This window comes from Neopsephotus bourkii, unplaced genomic scaffold, assembly GCF_033783945.1.
Source record: "Neopsephotus bourkii isolate Nb327-2 ecotype Australia unplaced genomic scaffold, CSIRO-AGI_Nbou_v1 NB_936, whole genome shotgun sequence".
NCBI classification, from domain to species: Eukaryota; Metazoa; Chordata; class Aves; order Psittaciformes; family Psittacidae; genus Neopsephotus; species Neopsephotus bourkii.
The window spans coordinates 863973-878461 of NW_026901430.1; the positions used below are offsets into that span (position 1 = coordinate 863973).

A 14489-nucleotide genomic window follows, 5' to 3' on the forward strand; every position below is an offset into this window, starting at 1 on the left:
TGGGCAGACAGCCTGCAGGTGATATGTGATGGGCACTGCACTTCCCCATGGTAAGGAGGCTGCCAGCTCTGTCCCTGCAGCGCATTAGTGTGTAACATTAGTGTGTGACATCCATCTCACACGAACACACTGGTTTCTGCCCTTCTGCCCACTCCCTCCTCAGCTTCTGTCACTGCCCTGCACAAACCACTGTGCTTTCCCCCAGCTCCCTTGGGAAGAGTCTGTGTTTTACAGTCTTACTGTAAAATAACAAGAATCAGGCTTCTAAAATCAGGAAGTTTCTCTAAGAGGCTTCTGTGCTTTTGCTGTACTCGCTCCACATGCTCCTCTGGCAATTTCTGTGACCTTATTTCTCAAAAAAAGAAAAAAAAAGAACAAAAGACAACTCCCATCATCCCTCAAGTCTCAGCGGAGCTCTCCGCACACTAAAGGAGAAGCAGAGGCTGCCAGCTCTCTATCTGGAGCTCTTCTTACACATTTGTTAACCCTCAGGGTACAATGGATGCTGAGAATTACTCTTCCGTAACATTTGTTTGGCTGCCAAAAAGGAAAAATGATTAGCAGCTCAAAGGTTACATTGCTGTATGTTGCAAGAGAAGCCCTTGTCATGGGCTGCCTCTCGTTTGCTGACTGCGGATGCACCACCACAGTGCTCAGCTGCCTGTGGGGCACAGGGGTTCTCTGCCCATCGCGCTGCATGGCTTCAGTGCTCCATCCCCGTGCTTGTGGTGCAGTAGGGGAGATTTCTCCTGGTGCCCTGCAGTCACCTGTCCTCACCTGCTCCCATGGGTGGCAGCACCCAGAACTCACAAGTGGTACCCAGACCTTGCCAGCGGCTATTTAAGGCCTCATCTCCCCCTTCATCTGAATGACTGCAACCAGCTTTATGTTGTCCATAAAACACTCCCTACTACACACAATGCTATTTCTATGCACTCTCGAGGGACTTCAGTATGTTGAAGACAAGTAAGATGATGAGTTTACAAGGCACAGCTAATGATTTAAAAAGGGATTTAAAACAGGTTACTGAATTAATGACTGCTGTTTCCTTTATTAGCCTGTTTCTGTTTGGGGGCAGAGATACTTAGATAGGATTTACCTCTTTTTGGACCATGGGGAACTCAGGAATTTGGTACTATAGTTTTGGAAGCCCTCTCATGGGTCTCAGAGCAGGCTGGAGTGACCACAAGATGCTGATGGCACTGCATTCAAGCAGCACCTGTGCCTTACACATCCCCACCAACTGCCAGCATGGAATGTCTTCTAGGCAAGAGGTGGTGTGCTCCAGCCCCTCACACACTCAGCTCCTGCCCTTCTCTACCCCAAATCACTGCTTTGTGCCACCTCTCAGATACACTCACCCAGGCTGACTGCCTCTGCCATGTCACTCTTCTCACTGGGCCCTCGTGCCTGTATTTCATAACTGGGGGAGTCTGCCAAGGACAAGCCAGGTCGACCAAGTTTACAGACATCCTCCTTCATTTTGCTGTCTCAGGCCCCACTCTTCTGTTGCACAATGAAGGGGCTGCTTTGAATTGCACCAAGACACACCTCCACCAGCACTGGTTGAGGCATTTTGCAAGGAGAAATTGTTCAGAAGGGTAACTGAATCTGGCCCTGGATTGAAGCCTCCCTCACAGACTGGCACTGTCACATCACAGATGCTTGCTCTGTTCGTTATGCTGAAGGGTGTTAGCAGTGAAGCTTGAACTTTGTTAAGATCTTCCCCGAGTTTGGCAGTAGAAGATCCAGAGCTCTAATATGGGTTCAGGCTGGTTGTTAGGTACAAATTATCTGTCAGTCCAGTTTTTCCCTCTCTGCCTCCTTTTGCCAATAATTCACTACAGTGCAGAGATTTCCTGTCATCTCATCAGTCTGTGTCCTTCCAAAGTCACTTCACTGCCGATGATTAGCTTCTGTCTTTTCATCTCTCTGCAGTGAGCAGCTGATCCCACAGGGAAGTGTCAGGATTCACTCTGGGAGAGCTGTGTTGTGCTCCCCAAAGCAGCCGTGGTGTGACCCACGCAGGCACAGCCTGAGGCTGTTCATGCAGACTGGAACAAGGTTTTTTTCTGCTGGTCGAGACGATGCAGCCACTGAGCTGGGACAAGGCATCCACTGGGAAGCTGCCAGTCCAGTCCAGGGAATATTATCCACTGGTCAGGGCTCCAGAGTGGGAGGCAGTGAACATAGCCCCAGCTCTGCCTTTGGTATTTGCTAGGATCTTGGGCAAAATAGATCCTTAACCCTGTTTTTTATTTGCTAAAAGGAGGATGAAAGCACTTCCCCTGTGGAGTTAGGTGTTAGATTAATTGTTTTATGATCATAAAGCCTTTGATATCTTTTAATCAAAGAGCTGTTAAGGGCTTTAAAGGTTGTTATAATTTGTGGAATAGATGCTAATTTTCTGTGTGCAGCCTACACAGAATATGGAGTCTCTAATGTTATTTGGGGACAAAGTATTAAATGATCCCTTTTAGGTGCTGACAGAAGTTACCTTTAAGCCACATACCTGCACTGATTTAGAGTAAAAGCTTCTTCACATCTCATTAGACCTTCTCTTCCTGAGTCACCTCATAAGGGGCTAATTTACATTAAGTCTAGGCCGTGTCAGGGTCTGGATTTCTTATGAAAATATGTCTTGGTAGTAAAAGCACAGCCCCTTGTGCTCTCTTCATGAGAGTCACTAATTCTCTCCTCCACATCACAAATCCCAGGGCATGCTCTGAATCCCAAATAATTTGGGCTTAGAAAGAAATGAGGTGCACATTTCTTCCTTTGACAATTTTCATTTCCACCTTGCCTTGCCTACATTTCTCCATTAATGAGGGCACCACAGACTTTGCAAACCCCTCTGACTGGAATGAGCATAGCCTGAACTATATTCTGTATTCTCTGAGCACTGCCCAGCCCAACACTTGAGCCCACCCTGCCATACGTGAGCACGGTGGGTGCCTCACTGCACTCACATGTAGCCCTGTTCATCTACAAGCTCCGTTGGGTTCAGCAGGAGCTGCTGGTGCTTTCACTCCAGCAAACCACTCTGCGCGCCCATAGTGGAAACCTGCAGCCAGGAAAACATTTACCGTCCACAGCTGTGTACAAAGGAATTATTTTACAGTCTTACAAGAAATTGCAAAACTCACCTTATACAAAATACATTGGTTTTGTCTCTGTGTTTGTCCTGAAGAGCAGCAAGCTCTTAAAACCTTGTAAAGCCAATTACACTCTATCAAAATGAATTAGAGAAGTTGTTTATAGAATACCTACTGTGAGAATCTGGCTCAGCTTGACAGGCTGTATTTTTGTTATTATTTGCTTTACTGCTTGGTCTGTAGCTGTACAATGGTATTGCAAAGAAGAGAAGATGCTGACAGGTCGTGTTCTGCATCTATTGGCAGTGCCACTGTTTCATATTCAAATGACAAATATCCTGGCAAAGCTGGGTAATTTTTACTAGATATTTCCTTTTTTCAGACATTGTTTTATGCCTCTTTGGAGCAGCCTTAAGCCTCTGAATTTCTCCAGTGGCACTGAAAGGATCAAATGGCCCCTTGCAGTAAGCATCACAAAGCTGTCCAATCCTTCCCCACCACAAACACTTCAGGTCATTCCTTCAGGGGTGCAAAGTACATTTCAGAACATTGTTCTTTGCTTTTGCAAGAATATGATGTACCGTTACTTTCTATTTTCAAGTCTTGCTTTCTTTCTGTAACAAATTACCCCCAAATCCCACATTTTTAACATTTGCTGTACTAACTAGTACCAAAATAGAATTGTTTTAATCACTATTATTTATAACATTCCAAAACTTCAAATACTCTCAAGACCATGGAGGGACCAGGGCAATGGCAACTGCTGCAAATACTTTCAAGACCAAGCAGAAGGGGGCAATGGTGAAAGCAGTTAGTCTGGTTTGCTGAAGTGCCTGAGCCGAATGTTGCAGCCTCCAGCAATGGGACCTACTGCACTGCAGAAACGAGTTAACCTCCTCTACCTCACTGGAGGTGATCCAGTAACACTTCTGGCATTACCTGCAAGTTTCACACCATCAGAAAGCATGAATTTTTACTTAGTGGATAATTTCCATGCATGTAAAGAAGTAGGTTGGTTTGTTGTTTAGTTTTGGGTTTCTTTGGTGGGGTTTTTTTTTTTTTTTTTCCTGTGGAAGAAGCAGCCAAGGAAGTTTCCCATCTAAAAGGAAACTGAAATTTAATTTTTAAATTATCAAGACAAGGGTTCTGAAGCAAGGTTCTGGCAAGAAATTATATTTTTCTGGGGAACTTTGCCCAGCATCCATTGAAGAGTGGACAAACAAGATGCAAGAGCTGTCATTGTGCATCACTGGATCAGTGTTTCTGCCTGCAGAACCCTTGGACTCTGACTGCTCTCCTTCTTCCTCTCCCTTATTCACACTCTCCACTCAGTTCTTTGTATACCGGTAACTTTGCAGCCCCAGCATGAACCTCAAAGGGTGTACAAAAGAAGAATGGTGGTTGAGAGAAGATGCATGAAATCCTGCAGGGAAGTAGCTTCTTGCAGAGAACACTTCCAACCATGCTGTTCCCATGGGGAAAGCTCCCAGGTACCCAACTGGGACACACTGAAAAAACCATTGTCCCATCTATGACTGAGTTCCCAGGGAGATGTCACTGCCAGGCTAACAAGCATCTAAGACGTTCTCTCTTTGTAACCAGGACTGAGATGTGACAGCTGTTCTGCCACAACACTTGCATCTATTCAGGGACTGGAATGGGAAAAGCTGCTCTGAGGCTTTCCATAAGGGCCCAATGATAAAGGTTGCTGAATGCTGTGAGTTCTGGCACTGAAGAACTCTTCCAGGCCCCTGCTCCATAAAGTATTTCTCACTGAATTAAGGGGAATTTAAGTATGTGCTTATGCATTTGGATGAACCAAAGCCTGTTGAACCAAAGGAGCTACTGAGAGCAGAGTAGAAGCTCTTCAAAATAATGACTTTTTTTTTTTTTTCCCCTAAAAGTATCTGTTATTTGTTCCCAAGTCCTTATCTTGTTTACAACAAAGAATGAACAAAATTCCTTTCCCAAGGCTGGATAGTCCTGGAGCATATCCACACCAAACAGGGACAAAAATAAGCTTGATTTTAGTCATATTAAATAAGAAAATGCCTCTTAGTCTCTTCACTTCTTTCTCTCCCTTTTGTCGTTTTCATTCCTCTGTACACAATAAACCTAAGGTTTTATGGCCTTATCCAAAATCTGTTGAATTTGATGGAATGCTTTGTGTTGGCTCAGATGGGGTCTGGAGCAGACCTGTAGGCAGAGTATGGCAATATTTTATACAGGTTTCTCATCTACTGTCTAGAGAAAGGAATATTAATTATTAAAGTACCAGTCCAGCCCCCAGGAACTGCCAATATTCATTCTGCTTTGTTACTAAACTTAAAATTACTGTTTTCTTTCTGAACTTTCTTCAGGAACATAAAGTCTGTGGAGGCTGAAGAGGTTTCCAATTTCTAGCTCCTTTTTATATAACCTTCAAACCATAATTGCTTCAGAAGCACATCACACACAAAGGTAAGTACACAAACAGTAGTTTCCAAACACTGTTAACAAACCATCTTCAAAACGAACATCCCAAACCAGAAGCCCCACATGGCTGCAAGTTTGCTGCTGGTGATTTAATCACTGTGAGGGCACAGCCTAACACTGGGGCTGGCAAGGGCTGCACAAGTGAAAGGCAGCACCAAGCACTGCCAGGGCAGTGCCCTGGCCTCTTCCCCAGTAAATCCAGCTGAATAAGTACAAGGCTTTGGTGAGTCAGAGGAATGCAAAATGCCCTTATGCTCTTTTATTTCTATTTCACATGAATGAGTTGGCACATTTTTGCCACCAAGGCCCTGACCCAGCTGTCACTGCCATCTCACAAGGGACTGACCCTGCTGGGGAGCTGCTTTGGAGTGCATTTTCACAGTGGGACAAGCTCCTGGTCGCTGTGCCACCCAAGTCCCACTGATGCATGCACTGCACTGTCTGACAGTATTTTTCCAAGTCCTTAAGTGCTACCTCGAGCATGGCACACCCGTATTACACAAAACCGAGTCGAGAGGCTCTCTGAGCTCAGGTCCCACTCCCATACTACAAGCAGAGGGGTACAATGGTTCTGATTCATGTATATATTGTCGCAGTACTCAATACACACTTTGAAATCTTAAAGCAGATTGTGACTTGTCATCTAAAACTAAAATATACCGATACAGACACATCATGTGCTTTTGCAAAATGACAGAAAAACTGTTCTTTTCATATTACCTCAATGCAAAAATGACTGCATTTTGCTTTTAAATAGCTACTGCTCTAAGAGACATATTATCATCAGCTAAATTAACTTGCTACCCATATTTAGTCATTGTAAATAAAAGAAGCAGACCAACCTGCATAGGTATTTGTTTTTCTTCTTTTGGAGTTTGCATGCTTCATACAGAACGAGTAGGTTTCAAATCTCACTGAACATTCTATGTCAATGAATCAGATTCTCAAGGAATGTGGAAAGGAAAATAATGAAAAGTACAGCTTTTCATTTGAACATATGCAGCTCTTTTCATGCAGGGTTTTCTTTCAGGGTTTTGGTTTTTTTCCTTTTTTAAATTACACTTTGCATTAAAGAACACAGCCAGTGTAAACAGAGTCTGTAACACTTAGAAAACAGTGCAAATTTTGTAAGTTTCTGGGAGGAGGTTGAAATACAGAGATTTATAATGGAGGTAAGATCACTTTCTTGGTAGAAAAATACATATATTAAACACCTACATGTTCAGAACTTAACTTCACAAAAGAGCAAGTTAGAGTTCTATACTGTGTAATAAATTAATATCTTTTCTAGATTTCCACTTTCAGTGTTAGTGTCAAAGGCATAATAATGCTAGGAAAAAAAGCAAGAGAACCATTATTATTTAGAACCTAATAAAAATCTTACAGACAATAATTGGTGTAAAGAGGGCACAGACTGAAGAGCAAGGGAAAGAAGCAATGGAAAAATTCCGACCTCTATGAATTACTGCACATTTGAGATCATTCTCATAGCCCTTGGGCCAATTCTGGATACTTTTAAGTCTTAGGTCAGCGTTTGTTTCCATTTGGCTGTAGGGTACAATTTAGGAACCATATGAAGGATTTACTGAACTTGTTTGCTGATGAAACCACAGGCAGCTGAGTGCAAAGTGCTAACTTTTATTCATGCAATCAAAGAGAACAATGCTAAAACCACACTGGAATACAGGCAAGGTTGCCTGCCATAAAAATATTTTTGGGAACTTGATCCAGCAGATCTTATTAAGACAAAACTCTCATGTCTACTGTGTTTTCATTAAAGCTGTGCCAAAACCTGCAAAACTGGCTTCTGTCTTCATTATTTAGAGCTTTTTCCTTGAATACTCTAGTCTCTATGGTCTGACTCTGCAACCTTTATCAACTGAGTATGGACATCTCCGTGCGGCATACTGGTCAAAAGAAAACCCAACTCGCTGATAGTAATGCCTGATGCTGAGTACGTGTATAACACTTCTCATCCACAAGCAGCAAGAATCCCTCCCATGGAAAGTAAATGACAGTGCTCTATTTGACTGATGGGATCATTCACATAAGTGAGAGATGCAAGACCTTACCAGCTGCTTAAAAAGATCACTTTTCTCTCGTTGCACAGACAGCAGAAATGTTCCTGCTCCAGCTGTATTTAAAAGGTACAAAAACTGACAGGTAGATAAACACAGAGAGAGAACTCTCTCAAGTGATTAATACTGAAATTGAACTCATACTACCAGTAAACCTGAATAATTCAACATTTTGTCTCTGAATATTGCTGTGATAATTATTTTCTATTGCTGATGTTCTCACAAAAAGGTTAATTTCAAGCTGTAACTACTGATAGTGGAAAAAAAATCCTATGTAAAATTACATTGCCTTTGCTACAAATCTTAAAAGAGCTCAAGAGAGCTTAAGAAATTTCAGATTAATGAATTGACTGACAGATAATTTTTTACTTAAACTGTTAAAAAAGGCATTAAAAATCTGCAAAAAATTGTGAAATATTCTATAATCAACAGAAAAAGTGTTTAAAATCCTCCTAAACATCCTCCAATACCCTAGTAAGTTGTTAAATAAAACCACATTGCTAACCATTGACTGGGAGTACAACATGCCTCTGTAATAAAATGAGAAGATGCTGCTGTGAGCAGGTGATTTATTCTGCAGTAACTGTTACTATGCACTCTACTGATAAAGCTTCATCTGCATTGTTTCAGGTGGTCATCTTCTAAAATGCATTTGAAAGACAATGTTACGGGGAGGTTTCCTCCTCCTTCCTTTTGGGAATGATTCATCCCTTGTGGTCTGTGCAGGAGATAATCCTTTTTGTTACATGATTAGACTTTCAAACTGTACTGAAGTCTATATGAAGAACCCAAGAATGTCTGTGTATTTTGAATACTATTACTTAAATATGTGTGGATGTTGGAGATCATACACAGTGACCTTTTATCCATCCCAGATTGTAAACCTACTGTAAAATGATGGGTTGTGGTTTGTCTACCTCCCTCCTCCTTTTTAAAGAAGCAATAAAGCTGTACATTAAAAGACAGGAAGGACATCATCGAGTTACAAAAGAATGCCCCCTTTGTCATAATCTGTAAATGTAAACAAAAAAGTTCAAGTAGAAAAGCAAACAAGTGTGCTGCTGCTTCGAGTGTTTTCTCACTCCATGGGGTTAGGGCAAAGTTCTTTAAAAACGTGTCTTCATGGTGGTCATGAAGCATCTCAAGAGTTCTGATCTTCACTACCAAATATCACTGGTGAGGCTAAGCTCCTTTGCTGATAAAGGTAGCAAGGGGTTGTTCCTGTGCAACTCCTGGGGATCCTTCATGGCAGTGTTAAGAGGTAGCTGTCCATTTAGCAGTGTCAAAGGTATGTTACAGTACGTGTGATGGTTGCTTATGGAAGCTATTGGCAATGTTGCTGCTGACACATCATATTCATATCCTCTGCAGTAATGTCTCATATGCACAGAGTCTGCTTGATGGCAATCAGTTAAATCAGCCCGCGATTCCACCAACGTGGCAGAAGTGCCTGTGACGGCAAGAGAGGGTACAGTCTGGAGGTCTCCAAAAAGGCCCTGCTCTGCGGAATCCAGGACCTGATGTCGAGACACCACCTCCTTCTTCTTCCCTGGCATTTCAAAGACTAGGCGCTTCCAAAACTTAGAGTTCAGTTTGCTGCTTTTTGGTCCTTTCCACTTGACCACTGAGAGAAGTTTGATGGTGTGCTTTAAAGATTCCACTTCGTGATAATTCACTTTCCCTTTTAATTCAGTACACTCAATCAAAATAACTTTGATTTCTCCACTGACTAGCATATTATGAAGTCTGTTTTCCATCTCAAATATACTCCATCCTCTCCTGAGAACATAGTCTGGAGTTAACACGATAATGAGTCTTCTGCTTTGTTCAACACATCTTGTGAGATCTTCAATGTAGGCTACAAATTATAGAAAGAGAGAAAGAGTAAAGAATAAAGAAGTCTATTGTATCAAAACATCAGGCTTGCAATCAAATATAACAAAATCCTACAGTTTACTATTCCATACCATTTAAGACAAGGGGCATTTCACAATATACTCCAACAAAAATAGAATTGTGTATCAGAACTATTTCTATTTATGAAGTACCCCTAGAAAACCCCTAAATAGCACCCTCCATCCTTTACTGTTTTTCCCTTTTCAACACAACAGAATGACATTTACATAATATCCTAACAGTGTAAATGCATTAGTGACCAAAAATACACAGTTCACTTACTGGAAAAATATAGGTCAAGATCAATGTAGTGCTTGTGTAAATTTTAACATTAACTCTGGTTACTATCAAGATTGCATTGAGGGAAGCACACTCTGGGAAGCAGTTCTTGTGTGTCAGATGCAAGGACATGTGGGTGCTGGAGGGTGTATGAATCGTAACTTGCAAGAGTCAAAAAGAAAACAAACCTCATCACATGCAGAAATTGTGCTATTGCATAGAAGCATTATGGTAGTAGCTCTTTTCTCCTTAGGTATTGACCACAAAAGTACAATATCATTCTTTGTGGCCCAATGGTCTGCTTTAATATTACAAACCTATGCTTCTATGTACCCCATGGTACTAACAGAAACTTCACAAGTGACAGGAACAAATGGAAGACTTAAACGTATTGGAGATATTTATTTGTTGAGACATCAGTGACAAAGAAAGTAGCATTCTTCTTTTATTCATGTGTGCCAGATAGTTGCAAACAATCACTGTAAGTAGAAATGCAAGTCCCATCAGTAGCTCCATGATGTCAGCTTACCGAACTACAAAATACTCTTGAAGTTGGACTTGGATGCCTGAGTTTCACTTGACCCAGGGATGGTAGGGAAGAGAAGCCAATTACACTTGTCTGCCATGGAACAGGATGGGAAAGAGATCTACTTACAGACCTGACCCAAAACCCATTCAAATGAACAGACTTCAACAAATTTCAATGGGTTTTGGGTCAAGACCACAAAAACGAAATCACTTGGAAAAACCCCACTAAGGTCAGAAAAGTGTTCACTGGTTGCACAATGTTATGATTGCAAGCTTGGAGACAGGATATAGGGTTTTTTTAAAACTACATGAACCTCTTGACCATGCTACTCAGAATGTGCCACCTGATGACAGAAGAGAAGCATGTGTTATAAATGAAGACTTGGACACAAGAGCTGCACAGAACAGATCTTTACTCAGCACAGGGCAGGGCCTCTCTTACACACACTGCCCTCTAGCAGGAACAACAATTACAAATAACATCATTAATCAACATCTGTGACTCATTTTTATAGTCCCAGGCACCATACCACAGCATGCTTATTCACACCACTTCCAGTAAAGTAAATAGCTACAAAACAGGAACATTCTGAAATAGCTTATTTTTATGATGCTGAAGGCATAGTTAGCACCAAATCTGCCTTTACCGATGTTTTATTTCACCACTTAGCAGCAAGAAGAATCTCTTTCACAAATGGAAAAAAGAGGCAATTGCAAACATCCCACAGACACACAAAAATTTAAGACATACGCGTACATTACAAATGTCTATGCAACAATCCTGACTTCTAGTTAATGCTTATGACTCTTTAATCATGCAGCATTTACAGTTTGTTTGTTGTTTTTTTTTTCCTTAAAATATTTCACGAGGAAAACCCTCACATTGCTCTGTGTAAAATAGTTACTCATTAATGAAAAAAAATCAACATTAAAATCCATGGGAGAGGCAGCGGAAAGGGGAGAGAATCAGCAACAATGAGAAAATGATAAGCAGAACTGGTGAAACAAAACTTAAGGAAAGGTAGAAATGTTCAATACAATGGAAAGAGATTATCCCAATGTATCAACAGCTCAGACTCTTCATTTTCTTCCTTTCTTTCTGCTCCCAAAAAGAAAGAATTTAGGTGGGAAGCTTCATCATTAGAGGTTGAATCTGCAAGATACAGTAAAACAACAAACTATCATGCATCTTTCCTGAGACATATTCATCCCTCCTTCAAAAAAGCTCAGAACACTGCTATGTGCAAGTCAATTCTCTGCAGGACACAGTACTGGTCAGTATCACATATCCAGGTTAGTGCTAAGCACAGCCATGCACACCCTATATGCATCCACTTAAGAAGAAATAACCCAACAAAACAGTAACTCCACTTTCATCTCTTCAAATATCTAGCAGCAATAATTTCATAGCAACAACCCAGCAATAATCCATTATACCATCTCAATCAAAAACTCACCGGACTTCACCTTAGTCAAACAGGGAGTAAGGTGGGAAGAAGACAGGAAAAGTTCCCTATTTTCTCATATGGATACTTCTCCCCTCTGTGCCTCTCCTGTACTTTGGAATGCCCACCTTACTGGATATTACAACAAGTTAGAGCTCTCTCTACAGGTAACTCAACAGACACCTTTGCAGATGACCACCCGATGCTCCTTCACATTCCAGGTTTGGAGCTGGTTCACTGATACACATGGCCAATGCATAGGGGTTCTGTTAGTGCACTGAGCATAAAATACACTGTGTTACAGGAAACTGGAAACTCAAATGAAAAGGCAAACACATTTTCCAGCCATCTGGTCCAGAAGTATTTAGTACTCCGAGTAACTTCAGCTTAACTGCTAAAGGTAGGCTTAGATTACTGCTAAAGGTAGGCTTAGATTACTGCTAAAGGTAGGTGAGAACTTCCCTGGTGTACGTGGTTCCACCAGGTGCAATGTACAGCATGTCCAATATGCACAACTTCAGCATTTCTTCAAGGAAAAGCATGGGGGGGACAGATTCCTGTCTGCAGCAATTTCAGCTTTATTTTTTCCAGTGGTTCAAGACTGACTGCATAAACCTGTGGGTTGCTAAATCACCCCCTCTCCTTTTACTTCAGAGTTTGAGACTGCTCAAAATATAGCAGGTCCAGTTGTCTGCCTTAAGTGCTCAGTCCATTCAAAGGTATTAAATCGAAGCAATCTGTATTGGAATGTAGGATGCAGAAAGGGTTGTTTTCACCTTTCCAGTGAGCTAAGCAGTAACTGTCAGGCAATGGCTCTGTTTCAAGAAAAAAACTGAGCAAGGATTTCAGGAATGACAACACCAACTAGGATTAACTGTAAGATTCCAGGACAATGTATTTCCATCAGATAAATGTCATTTTGCTGAAAATTCACTTTGGCTGCAGGAGGTGTCAACTTCAATGACATTTCATTGTAAGGGGAGAAAAAAAAAGTCTTGACAAATCAGTATGGAATTATTACTTTTTAATTCTCAAAGGTCGTATTTTCCATAAACTAGAATGTAAAAACAAAATGTCAGCATTAGAGTTAACCCACCTGGTTTTATCGAAAAATAACATTTTAAATTTTGACCTTTTTTTCCCCATTGAAACACTGTTTTGCAATAATGCACAAAAAAGGTTTTCAAACTGTTAACAGTCCTCATAGGTCAAAAAAATTAGAATTATGAGTAGTTCTATCAGTAACTTACATCCTGTCCGATGCAGTGCCCCAGGGGGGAATGGACAACAAGAACTTTAGACCCATAAACATAGTTTACAAATGGTGGCCCTTTAGTAGTGAAGACAGATCACCTGACAGCAAATAGGTGCTCACCAAACACTTCCAACACGTGACGATGCTGAAATGTAGTTTGAAACACTGAAGAAGTCCAAGACATGCATCCCATTTGCAATTAAATCATGCATAACTTCCTCCTGAATCCTGAATGAGCTACGCTAACCACAGGCTGGAAGGAAACCCAGACAACCTAATATGCAGGCAGACTAAGAGCAAGGAAATTAATGAACACCATGGACACAGAGCTGCTCACACAAATAAACGACTGACTAACCAGACTCAGATGATTTGCAGAAGCAGTTGATGGAGAAACACCAGAAATCATATAAAGTCCTGTGGATACTTTTGGGAAGCATGGTTGCACCACAAGAACCAAAGAATACCATCAACCCCATAGTCACTGGTTCCTGGCACCAGCCTTTTTGTGTTTGGCAACTATCAATTGAGAAAGTTATTTATAGAAGAATAATTCAGTCCTGGTTTCCTAACCAAATGGTTCCCAAGCCCTAACTCTGATTATTTTATTATAACAAAAAAGGATTGCGTGTCTTGCTTTTACAATTTCTTAAATATCCATTGCTTCTGTTAGCTCACGCCAGAAGAGCAATGCAGCTGGAATGCTGAAGCACAGAGCGATGGCCTCTCCCAAAGAGAACCCACTCCCACTATAAGCTAAGGGACAGCTAATGAATTCAACATGAAGGAACAAATAATGCAGCTCAGCATGATGCACTGTCCTCTCAGCATATCAGACTTGTGTTTGACATGGCAAAGGAAAGAGGGATTAAGGAGAAGGAAAAGATGGTGGCTTTGGGGGTGTCTCCTGGCAGACTGAAGTGTCTCAAGTGGGTAATTCTGGTGAAATTGTTTTGGTGACAGATGTTGGAATCAAGATGCTGGATATTCAGAATCAAAGATTCATAGACTCATACAGGTTAGAAGGGGGCTCTGGAGGTCTCCAGGTCAGTATCCTACTCAAAGCAGGAGCAGCTAAAATTGCTAAGGGCCTTGTCCAGTACAGTTCTGAAGATCTTGAAGGGTTGGAGGTTTATTCTCAGTGTCTCTGGGCTCTGTTCCAGTGTCTGACCAGCCCCATGTTGAGAAAGAATTTCCAAATGTTTCAATGGAATTTTCAGCGTTGCAGCTGGTACCTGTGGCCTCTTGTCAACAGCTGTGCACCTCTGAGGAGAGTCTGCCTTCATCTTTGTGCTTTCCACTGGAAAGACAATAATAAGATTCCTCCTTGGCTTTCTCTCTCTTTTCTTCAAAAATTACAGTTCTTTTGGGCTCTTGTTTTATACTGTGTGCTCTACCACCCTGACCACACTGATGGCCTTCAGTGGGCTGTCACAGG

The 14489-nt window shown here is 41.5% G+C and overlaps 1 protein-coding gene across 11 annotated transcripts in view; it reads right to left on the reverse strand.

Annotated features, from left to right (window-relative positions):
• Positions 1 to 5480: 5480 nt before the first annotated feature.
• IL1RAPL2 (interleukin 1 receptor accessory protein like 2) overlaps positions 5481 to 14489 on the reverse strand; it is a 393109-nt gene continuing 384100 nt past the window's right edge. For all 11 annotated transcript variants that reach the window (XM_061358018.1, XM_061358021.1, XM_061358015.1 and 8 more), the window contains one exon: positions 5481 to 9506. In XM_061358018.1, the coding sequence (XP_061214002.1) occupies positions 8809 to 9506 (698 nt within the window). In that variant the 3' untranslated portion in view covers positions 5481 to 8808. The remainder of the gene's footprint in view (positions 9507 to 14489) is intronic.